Consider the following 12,000-nt stretch of genomic DNA (forward strand, 5'->3'; position numbering starts at 1 on the left):
TGAAAATAGACCTTAAAGTCAAGCAAGGTTGTAGATAGCTCTTTAAGAAAGAATACAAACCTATCCTAGTAAAGACTATTTTTATGTAAGTATTGATATCAGCAAGCATCTAAGGTAAAGGGGCCAATAAAGTAAAGCCCTCCAAAAGGAAATCACACCCCACCCCAATTGAGTGACAATTTTACAAGAAAGATGTGACTTTTTTAACTACTTAACAATATAATATGAATTTTTTAAAATTACTAATGAGCTTAACTTAAGTTAAACAATTGAGCCATGTAAATTTTATTATATTTTAGATTTTGTAAAACCCTAAACCAATGCATCCTCGGGTGTCACTCTATCGGCCCCTCACTATCCCTCTTTTACGAACCTTTCATTTGAAATTAAGGCTACTTGATAAAAAATATCAAAATATCTTAATATTTTTTATTTGAGCACTGTATAATATAAATAGTTTGGCCATTAAAAAACATTTATGCAACTCACTCGAAAAAAAAAATTATAATGGAGGATTGTTAGATGAGAATCTATTGGCCCCTTTACCCTTTACCCTAGCCAAAATGCACGATGCCATCTTGCAAGGGAAGAACTCTCGAGGAACCCTTCCTACTACTGCTGCGAGAGGGGCCAATGGATAACCCTAACTCGCTCATCACCTCAGGCAAAAGGTCGTGGTTGTGCTTCCATTCACGGACACCATGACCATGGCATTAGTAAAATAAGGCTCTAACCCACCTTAGACAGACTTAGGGCCGAACCTGCACCTTTGGACAGCTGAGTATCTCCAACTCACTTTGTTATAAGCTTTGTCTGACTCTGCGCAATATCAAGTATGTGGAGTAAGATGGAATTCTGCGAGTTCTAGGCAGCCCATCACTCCAGAATAACGGGGTCTCTTCGCTTATAAGTCCTGAGAGAGGGAAGCTGCTTGTGGGAAATGGTTATACTTGCATTCAAGGAGGTCACATCCGTTTTATATACTACTGTAATACATGTATTCACGAATGTAGCCGTGTTGAAGGCTCTCTCTCTGTCTCTCTCGCATTGGTTGTGTATATGACATCGGGCTACAAACAGGCTTTCCTTGAAGTACACAAAGCACTGCCATGACATCACCCTTCAGTCTGATTTGCTCTCTAGAGTCACCTTAAGGTCTTTTGTCTGATCACCTCGCAGAACCTCCACTGCCACCTGATCCCATACCACAACATATTCATTGATTAGAGCTCAGAAGAAATCTTGTAGCTTAAGAGTCCACAGACGGATGCACAAACGAAGACAAAATTCAGAATTTACCGTATCTCCAACTTTGCACCGATCAAGAATCCGGTATAAGTCACTTCCATTCTTTATTTTTTGTCCATTAATAGATGTGATGATATCACCAAGCACAAGGCGTCCATAAGGGTCTCTCGTCGTAGGCCTTAAACCCTGGAAGATCAAGCTTCAGACATAACATAGAGAGACACAGACAGACGGGAAGACTCAGAGAGAGAGAGAGAGAGAGAGAGAGAGAGAGAGAGTCACACTCTAACATCTACTAGAGGCCAAAATGACCTGTGAGACCAAAATGTATAGCTGATCCATGTACAACTTGCCATGAATTGAAAAAACCGGTAGTTGTATTATCATGCATAGATGAGAGAGAGAGAGAGAGAGAGAGAGAGAGAGAGGCATACAGCTTTTCCAGCCGGGCCAGTAGGGGGAGCATCCAAAACTAAGACACCACTCACACCCAGTTGCTCCACTGATTGTTCTGGAGCAAATGTGATGCCCAAAACAGGTCTAGTAATCTTGCCATACTTAATCAATTGATCAACAATGCCGCTGACCTTCAACAAACAGCAGAACAATGTTTACATTACAGGAGACATGGCTGAGAACTGACAAGCATAGAGAAACAACAGATATGGACACTTGAAAGAGAGAGGAAAGAAGAAGAGGATTATAAGGACTTTAAAATTTGGAGCAATTGCCATAAAAACTTCAAAAGATAAGAGCTGCACCTCAAAATAGAGCTGTACTTACTGTATCAACAGGGATTGAAAAACCAACACCAGCTGATGCACCAGATGGAGAATAGATTGCCGTATTGATGCCAATCAGATACCCAGAGCTGTCAAGCAAGGGTCCCCCGCTGTTGCCAGGGTTAATAGCAGCATCTGTTTGAATAACATCCTGAATAGGACGGCCAGTTGCAGCCGAGCTTATCTCTCTTCGCAAACCACTGCAGTACGGTAATAAAAGAGCCGCATCTGATAAGCCTCAAGTAGGCCTCGATTTAACTTCGAGCACAAACTTATTGCATTAGGTAGAAACTTACCTTATCACTCCGGTTGTCAATGTGTGATCAAGTCCAAACTGAAACCATGAGATAAAAGAATATACTCTCTCTCTCTCTCTCTCTCTCTCTCTCTCTCTCTCTCTCTCTCAGAGGATGATAAAATTAAAGAATAATCAGATTTACAAGAGGCCCCTGGCCAGCATGTGAGAGCTGTATACACCACTGGGAAAAACAAGGCCAAAAAAGAGTCAAAAGTATGATAGCAAGAAAGAGAAAACTTGTTGAAGCCTGAACAGAGTATCCTGCACTGTCACACACGAATAGTGATTGAAGTTGTGCAAATAATCTCTAACCATGGAGCAGCCACATTACAAATGACAATCCCTGCTGATATCATAGAAGCCACCTGCCACAACAATAAGCCTCTAATGCAACCAATATGACCATGGATTCCAAAGGCAGATTCAAAGATAAAAGCATTTCTAATACACAAGACATGAAAGAAATGAAAATGTTGCAGCTGCATTGTAACAATCTGGGGTAATCTTCCATAGATCCATGTGCAATTAGTGATTCTTTGGGATGTTGCTGAAGTCACAAACTCTAGAAATAAAATCCCAAATCTGTCTAGCAACCAGGCAAGAAACAAAAACAAAGAGATGCAGTTTCCACATGTAGTACAAAATGCACAATGGCCACCCGCAGTCTTGCATCACCGCACTATATCACCAATAGGGAGGCCTCCAATAAGTAATCTCCAAAGAAAAACATTGCCCTAACATGGGACCTTTGACTTCCATAACTGTAGCAATCCTGCCATTTTGTACATCCATAGCTGTAGCAATCTGATATCCTCTTATGGTACATTTACATTTGCTGAAAGCCACAAAGTGCATCAGGATAAGTGAAGCTCCAAACTTGCCAAGGATCACAAGCCTCAAAATCAAGAAATGGAATATGCTGCCCGATCTTCTCCTTCAACCTAAACCACAACAGCCTACTATTCTAGATATGCAAAAGTACTACTGCAAACGACAAAAAAATAAAGTCTTGCACAGTGAAGAATAGCAAATTCTCTTGCCGTCTTTAGACTTAATCATGCCATTCTATTCAGCTTCTCTTTGAACAATGATTTATCTCACCAATGCAGCAATCTAAAAACAGCCAACACTTGAGCTCATAAGGAATTGTCATTTTGCCTCAACTCTGGTGGGTGCCAACAAGTAAAGAACAATAGGTCTTCCCGAGAAGAGATCGAGTGTAATAATAGAACTAACTTAGGGCATTTAATTCTTTTGGTAGAAGTCAAAGTATGCCAGAAAGAAGCCTGACTACGTGTATTGCCGGGAGAAAACCTTGCCTCTTAATAGAAGCATCGCACTTGTTGAGTTACAAATTCACTACCCATTGATTAGCTCATTAAAACAACCCCAAAACAGTAAATTACCAAAAGTTTTGTTAAACAGGGAGCAGTTCTAGAGAGTTTTTGTGTCCCACATACAAAACCCTGATTTGGGAGGATCCTTCCATATCTATAAATAGACAAGCTGCCCACCATTTAGCCCTATCCTTATGTGCAGGTTTCTCACTCCCACGTGCAAATTTCAGCCATCAAACTTCCACTCAATGGCTATCTAGCCTTCACCATTGCTACGAACTCTCCATCAACTCTCCCAACACCTGACGACCACCCTCCAACTGCCGCTCCGCTACTTGGTGACCTCCCTACAGCTATATTTGTCTTCATCTATCATTGCCAGCATCTGCCACACCTGTCCTACTTGCATTTGCAACTTCAACTGCTAGGTGTCATAAAACTCCAACACTCGCTACTCTACCCTTAAGCATTCCATACACTCTTACATTCATTTGCTGCATTAATTCATTCACTTCAATGTCTTCTTCTTTATCTGTATTTGTGTTTTAGGATTTGAGTTTTGCACGTCATTGTCTGTGTTGCTTTGTTTCAGTGACCATCTTCTTCATCTCAACCAAGCCTAGTGTCAAGTTTGTACAACCCCTTTTAGTTGTATGAATCAAAAACCTCTCTTGCTTCTCCTTTTGGTGTGTAGGATTCGGATGATTTTTAATATGTAAACTTCAATCATAGCAATGAGAAACATCACAAACATTTGGAAACAAAACATCAAAAACATGTTTCATAAGTTTCTTTGAAGAGGGGGTAAAATAAGAAACACATGTTTTTTTATATAGAGATTTTTTATAGTTTTAATTAGGGAAAAGGGTTCTAAACTTCTATGACACTCACTCTTAAACAAAGAAAGGCTAACATAGCTTGAGTGATAATACATGAGAGTCAATTGAGAACAAAACGTTATATATTCCCGATGTCAAAGTATGGTTTGGAACTTCAACATTATGATTCATACATATCACACCAAGAAAATTGAAATAAACATGTAAATAGCCCATGTACAATATGGACTGAGTAAAGTTGCAACATTCTGATTCTCATTCCAAAACAAATTGACAAAATATCAAAATCCAAAACAAATCATAATATATCATAAATAACACATAAATGAGACTGAAGTTGTATAATAATCAACTCTCAAGACAAGAATAGATACTAGATTGACACAGTCCAATAACTAAACAAAATCCTTAAAAAGTTAGTCTTTCATCTAAAATCCTGAGCCCTCACGAGTCATCAACCATCATCATCATCATCTTTAACATTGCCCAACAATTTTTGCCAAAAAAACAATGTTTTTGGATTCCAACTTTTTCTTTAAAACACTCACATTTTTTATTGTCAAAAACGTTTCTTACTTCAATAAACATTTCATAACTTTTAAACTCATAGAAGCACGTTTCTTTGCTGCTATGACTTCAATAGAGAGAGCTCTCGAAGCAAACATCCTTCATCGCGTATATCTACGTCTTTTGTTTCAATTAAGGATGTAAATCAATCTTCTCAAATCCCTCCCATCTCACCCATTTTCAATTCACACCTTGATTTCCTCTCTTCTTCATCCAAAACCTTGGATTGCACTCCGCTCCCACATCCAACACACTAGGAATTGAATCCTCCATCTCCACTCCCACCTTCTCTTTCTCCACACCATATTCCACCTATCCTCACTTCACACTCTGATACATCGTTAGAAAAAATGCCATCCTTTAACACTATGTCTTACACATTCCCATGAGTGAGCGCTTCTTTTCACCTTGGGACGGCTGTGATGAGCATCCACCCCAATACCCCCGATCGATCACTCAAGAGCATCTCATTACTAACCTCTATTTTACACATTCTCATCTCTCGTGCAAGGTTTTGTATTTCAATGTAGAGCTAACATGTAGGTTTGCACCGGTCCTTTCTCGGCTGGAGACATGGGATATGCACCATTTTTTCATGGTTCCATCTTCCTAGGAGATTTACTTCTCTATTGACATGGAAGCTTCCCCTCCCAAGGCAAATCGTGCAACATCTCTCTTGATACTATCGTGACGATGACTTCTACCTTGCTCTTCAAGTCGAGGCGCTTCATCCTCATCTTCATCATCATGCATAAAGACTAAGATCCAATATCAAGCTCCTCTTCTTTCTTCAATAATCACCTCCAAAGTTGAGAGGGGATTCCTAGTACCTATAGTTTCATGGTATTCTACAAGTCTCCATACTTGTCTTCAACATTAGCCTTCCAACCCCTATTCTACCTTATCCTTTGCAATAGATGTCTTGTAAAAGAGCTAATCGAAGAGGCACTGTGTTTTTCTTGACATCTAAAAGAGTAGTCCGACCCATACACTTTGGAGTGGTGGCATAGTCCCAAGAGACCAAAGTAGGACACATGCTCCTTCCTTGTTTCTTCCACAACAAAAGTACAAATTGGTTGTAACAACTCATCCAAAAACTTTTCGAGTCTAGGTTAAGAGTTATAGAAAGAAGAATATCATACTAACCATAATACTTTGCACCACTTGGAGACAAATGTGCAATGGAGATTTCCAATATATAAAGTTATCCCTTATATGACCAAACTATCCAGTCCCAACATATTCCTAGGTACCACATCAACTGCAATTGAGTAGCCCAAATACCTAGTAATCATCCCTCTAGGAACAATCATGCATTGCCACCCCAAGTTAGTGAAATCTCTTGTCGTGCAACTAAAAAAAGGTGGCTTTTGCATATTAATGTGCAATCCCATTGCTAATCCAAATAAAGCCCAAGCAGCAATAGTTCTGGCCAGATTATGTTTCTCAGCCCAAAGAAACATGAAAAGAGTCAAGCCAATGATTGACCAACAACCTTCACACCACTAGACAATATCCTCATCCTAGGCAAGCTTATGACCCATCATATCTCCATACTAGGCAAGCTCATCCAACAAACTCAACACAAGACAAGTGACCAAAGCAGAAAATAAAGGGTTGAGAGGACATCCTTGCCTCAAAGAACAAGAAAGAACAATCCCTTCAAAGACCCCTCCATTAAGCACAATGTTATTAGGAAACAATCTACTGCATGGCATTCTTCCAAGACTAGATATTCCATTACATGTATGAAATCTTCCCTAAATAGTTTGGGCCAACCTGATGTTTATCAAGTCTGACAGTGCTTCAAGAGTCTCTAGAAAGGAGCTAAGTTTCAAATTACAACAGCATCATTGCTCAGCCCTTGTGCTTCGGCCCTAGTTAAACCCACTTGTCAAGATAGCAAAGTGCAGAGTGCAGATCAGCCAAATCAATTTTCAGTATTTCATTCAGATTTTAGGAACTTTCAGTGTCATCTTGAACACGTGCGACAAAGCCTTGTGGACATTGTGCACAGAAATGTGTTAAAAATTCTAACTTTCCATTCTAGTTCCCTTTCACTTTCTGTGCAGTTACAGCTTCTAATAAGAATTGACTTGTTTCACTTGCTGTACATTGCAAAACATAAAACAAACTTCACTAACTCAAGGGAGAGAACACAGCAAACTAAGGCAGTTGAAGAAATCCTTCTGAATGATACAGGAAACAAGACACTCACCGGATTGCCTATTGCATAAACTTTCTGACCAACTAGTAAATCAGTTGAACTACCAATGGGAATGGGCCTCAGCTTGTCTTTAGGAACATCAATGTGCAAAACAGCTACATCCTTGTCTTGGTCGAAGCCCACAACTTCGGCTTCATATGTAGATTGATCACCAAGTGTGACCCTGGAGCATAGTGGAAAGGAGTACACCATGTGAAGACCTACTAACCTTGACAGGTAGAAGAATCAACATCTGAAAGGAGTTTAACATATAGAGCCTCACATTACCTGAGGTCAGAGGCCCCCCTTATTACATGATAATTCGTGACAATATGTCCATCTTTATCCCACACAAATCCAGAACCCGAGCCTTGAGGTACTTGAAGAACATCAAGTGTAAATGCATCACGACTGTGAAGCACCCAAGAACCTGCTGTCATAATCATCCTCAATAACGTCTCTCAAACTAATTGTTGATAAGTTAGAACTGCTACAGCATTCAGCAAATACAGTAAGACAGAAACAAAGTAGTCTCTCTATTAATCAAACCGAGGTTGATGGAAGGTATAAATATTGCAAATGCATGACTGTGAGGGACCCAAGAACAGCTATCATAATAATCCTCAATGATGTCTTTCAAACTAATTGTTGATTTGTGTAAACTGCTTCACCATTCAGCGAATGGAGTGAGAAATAGAAGCGAACTAGTCTTTCTCTTCATGAAATGGGAATTGATATGAAGAATAGATATTATCTTGAATTACAAAGATCAGCCACTCCTGGAACTCCATTGCCAAAGCAGAAACTTACTGGGATAAAATTTTCTGATCGCGAAACCTCTAGCAGTCAAGTTGATGCAAGATACACATGCACCTCACTACAAGCTCCACACCAGGCATAACATCTTGTGCACAAACAAGCCTCTGTGATTCAAAGAAGAAAATCCACAATTGGATAAGCCCTGCAGACAAGCTATTGTGACAGTTCCATCTCAATCCTGTATGCAGAAGCACATATCGTCACAGCACTATACCAGCACATGGAGTACCATATCTCCAATCTTTGCCCCGCCCTTATCAATCTTAACATTCAGCAGGTCTAGCAATCCTGTCACCCATAGCACTTAAGATCTCAGGTGTGTCAGGTCTAAAAGGTAAGCTAAACCTTGTGGCACCAGCAACTTTTCCTTGAAATGATATTCACTTATACTGCAAATGTAACCATCACACATGTGCAGATTACAGCACCCTGTATAAATATAGGCCAGTAAAAACTACACTGCTATGTCATAGAAAGCAAAGCATAGGCAGGGATGTTCAACATACAATATGTGAATCCTATTGACACTACAATATACCCTGGTCACTCTCTTCTTTCTCCATTTCCTACCATTGATCACATCGATTCATTGAAGTCGAGGCTTCTACAGTGATATCGTGCATGCTTTCTCTGTTTAATTGTTTAGCTTGTGATATAAAAGTTTCTGCATTATCAAAGTGCCTGGCACATTAAGAGGCCGTGTATGTCACTACATTAAACAGAAGAACTCAATGCACTACAACCTTGCTTCCTATGAGCATATTGAAACAATGGTTGGTTTTGCCATAACATAAACAAAAATGAAAACATTGTGCAAGCATTAAGAAATCAAGGTTCTGAAATGAAACCAAGATTGGTCACCATAGAAAACACCAAAATGAAAGTATTGTACAATGTCAGATACAGTGTATTTAGCAGTAAGTGTCAACATTGATATTCCCAAGCAAATGCTTGACAGGAAGGTGGCAATTGACTGTGTTACCACAATCTATACCACTATCAATGGATGAAGAGGTCATAATAAAATCCCTTGCACAAAAATGACAAAAGTATATGCCTACTCCTGCTACCATTCACCTCGCCATTTGAATTTAACACTACCTACCAATACAATAAATAATGGTCAACTGCTGATTCATAAAGTTCCTCCACAATGAAGAAATCCAGAGACTCCATAGTAGCGAAAGCACTCGATGACATGTTTCATTGCACTTACCGGGCAGCAAGATTGGTGATGTAGACAACAGAAGGCGTGTTTTCTTGGAATAACTGGACGGTCGCGAGCTCGTCTCCCTGCAACTTCTTAGTAGGAGCAACAACAAAGGCATGAGCATCCGAGCTTGTGGCCATGAGGGCAAGTGCGATTCCCAAAGAGGCAAGCCAAACAGGGATTTTGGGAGAACAAAAGGTCCTGGAGATGCGATCAAGGGCATCCTGCAAGCTCATGAAAGCATTGTCCCAAGCATCTACGGGTTTCTCCTGCGTGGCAGCTGCTGGTGGTGATTTTGCCAGAAGATGAGAATGCGAGAGGCTCGTCTTGAGGGTAGGGTTCCTTGAGTGAGGGATGTCCTCATGGATGGAAGCGACACAGAGAAAAAGCCTGCGAGGGTGGGTGGGGAGCCTGGAGAGGGGCCTTGACGAGAGAGCAGGGGCCGGGGAGGGGTATTGGAGAGGGCGGAGCAGGGGGCAAAGCGACGAGGGGGAGACCATGGCCATCTCTCTCTCTCTCTCTCTCTCTCTCTCTCTATGTGTTGTCTGCTGACTTGAAGGGAAGACTGTGCAGTGTACTCATAAGAGTGATGCCACCGGTGTTACAGGAAGCTTCCGGAATAACCGCCTCTTCGCAAATTTGATTGTTGCATCAGCATGTGATTTTCTTCCAGATCTCTCTTAGAATCTCTTTTTGTGTAGAATTGTCCTTGGTATTTCCAACCTCCGGAAGGAGCTGCTGGCCGCTTCGCATTTTATTTTTTGGTGAGTAAACGCAAGTATGGCTCCCAGAGAATGAAGGGTGCACGCACCATACAAAGAGTGCTGCCACACGTTGTGCCTTCGACTAGGAGAACTTAAAATTGGAGGAGTCGCTACACGTCCATTGATATTCTTCAAGTTTACCTGCACTCTTGGTCACTCTCTTTCTTAGGCAAAATTAAGCTGGGATGTCACCTACAATAGGCAGTGAGCTTGATTCTTGCTTTGCAGGTCACCGATAATGGGCGGTAGCTCCAGCACTTTTCAAAGTTAGTCTCAAAATGAAAGGCTCTGGGCCACGCGTTGTGACTTTGATGAACAAGACTCGTAAAATGTCTCGTTCGTCCATGCGTGGCATCACTCAAAACAGCAGTGATCATTTTAAAAATTACATAGCTGCCTCCCAATATAGTAGGCTCCCATTCCTTTGTCTCGTCGTCAAACTCATGAAGCTTGTGGCATCTACATTTCACTTGGAAAAAATAAAAAAAGAGAGATATGCACTCTATGACACATATTCTCTCTTCGATGGGTTCGAATTCTTGAAGCTATTGTATAAAGGCAAACTCACTTTGTAAGAAGGAAGTGTGGCTGCACTTTCCTCGCTTAATTCTTTGCAACCAAAGAGAAATAACACATTAAGGGGATACTAGGCACTCCTAGCCTAGATTCTCACGACACTTCATACTAGTATTCTCTTGATGCTTCATATCATTAGGGTTTAAAAGCATGTTTCATGTGGTAAGAGGGTTCATAGAAGGTTGATATACGTAACATAATCCAAATATCAAAAGCTTTGGCAACTTAGACTAATACAATGTTGAATGCATAAAAATGCAATACATGGGGATGTGGCACTAACTAATATATAGAAAGTGGAATAGCAACATTAATAGATCAAGCCTAAACTATATCTTCAAATAACCCTTACAACCATTTCTCCAAGTTTCTCAAAGACACACATTTAATGGTGATTTCTATTCACATTGAGCCTATCATAGCATGCATATTATCATCCTATACGGAGCCTATGACATTATATAAATTAATAACTCATAAAGTAGATTGAGAATTACTTCGACTACTTATTCATCATCATCATCATCATCATCTTCTTCTTCTTCTTCTTCTTCTTCTTCTTCTTCTCTCTCTCTCTCTCTCTCTCTCTCTCTCTCTCTCATATGTATACGTATATTTTTGTGTGTGTGTGTGTGTGTGTGTGTGTGTGAATGATACACGAGTACATTTTTTCCTTTTCACATCTTGTTTTTTCTATGCTTTGTGTGTATGTGGACATGCATATATATGTGCATATATGTATGTATGTATGTACATATGTATATATCGTTGAGAAATGTGCAATCACATCCACCATAGCCTCTTTATAGGGAACAAACAAGGCAAAGAAACATTGCAAATAAATCCTTAGACTCGGTCATGTATGCATGGTTTATTAAAACCACGGTTGGTGATTACCATGGTCCCTTTCCACTTTTCTCCACCTACCAATACCACCTACTATAAGCCTATAAAAGGCACTTATCCCCACACTCATTCCATCAGTCATTTTCATCAATTGTAGTTGCATTATGCTTGGATAATATCAATTGTTCTTCTTTGTCAATGCTTATGCTTCATTGTGATTGTCTATCTGCTCTTCAGTGATCCTCCATAGCATGCATTCTTAATATTTTAACATGGTATCAGAGCGGTGTTGTGCTGCTACGTGCATACCATGTAAAAAAAATCTAGAGTGTGGCTTCCTTTTAGATTTAGAGAGCCAATGCCACTTTAGCCATTAGTGTTAGTATCCATGGTTCAAAATATTAGATTTTTTTGAACAAGTTTTTAGCCAATTTTTGATATTCTAGATATTATCTATTGTAAAAATCCATAAAACTATAGACAACTTCTAGATTAGGATGGCATGTAA

The 12,000-nt window shown here is 40.0% G+C and overlaps 1 protein-coding gene across 2 annotated transcripts; it reads right to left on the reverse strand.

Annotated features, from left to right (window-relative positions):
• Positions 1-436: 436 nt before the first annotated feature.
• On the reverse strand, positions 437-10,025 carry LOC148017501 (protease Do-like 1, chloroplastic). 2 transcript variants are annotated; one of them, XM_087662436.1, is made up of 8 exons: positions 9,313-10,025; positions 7,566-7,688; positions 7,290-7,461; positions 2,327-2,364; positions 2,032-2,230; positions 1,683-1,835; positions 1,300-1,434; positions 437-1,194 (listed from the first exon to the last, which is right to left on the reverse strand). In XM_087662436.1, exons 1-8 carry the CDS (start codon positions 9,810-9,812, stop codon positions 1,123-1,125), a joined length of 1,392 nt encoding a protein of 463 aa, XP_087518562.1. In that variant the 5' UTR covers positions 9,813-10,025; the 3' UTR covers positions 437-1,122. The 2 variants fall into 2 exon arrangements, with proteins under 2 accessions (XP_087518562.1, XP_087518563.1); XM_087662437.1 differs by having other exon boundaries at positions 7,566-7,707; positions 9,313-9,443.
• Between the last annotated feature and the right edge of the window lie 1,975 nt (positions 10,026-12,000).

This window comes from Lygodium microphyllum, chromosome 22 (genome assembly GCF_053477565.2).
Source record: "Lygodium microphyllum isolate KBCC chromosome 22, Lygodium_microphyllum_v1.1.10, whole genome shotgun sequence".
Taxonomy (NCBI): domain Eukaryota; kingdom Viridiplantae; phylum Streptophyta; class Polypodiopsida; order Schizaeales; family Lygodiaceae; genus Lygodium; species Lygodium microphyllum.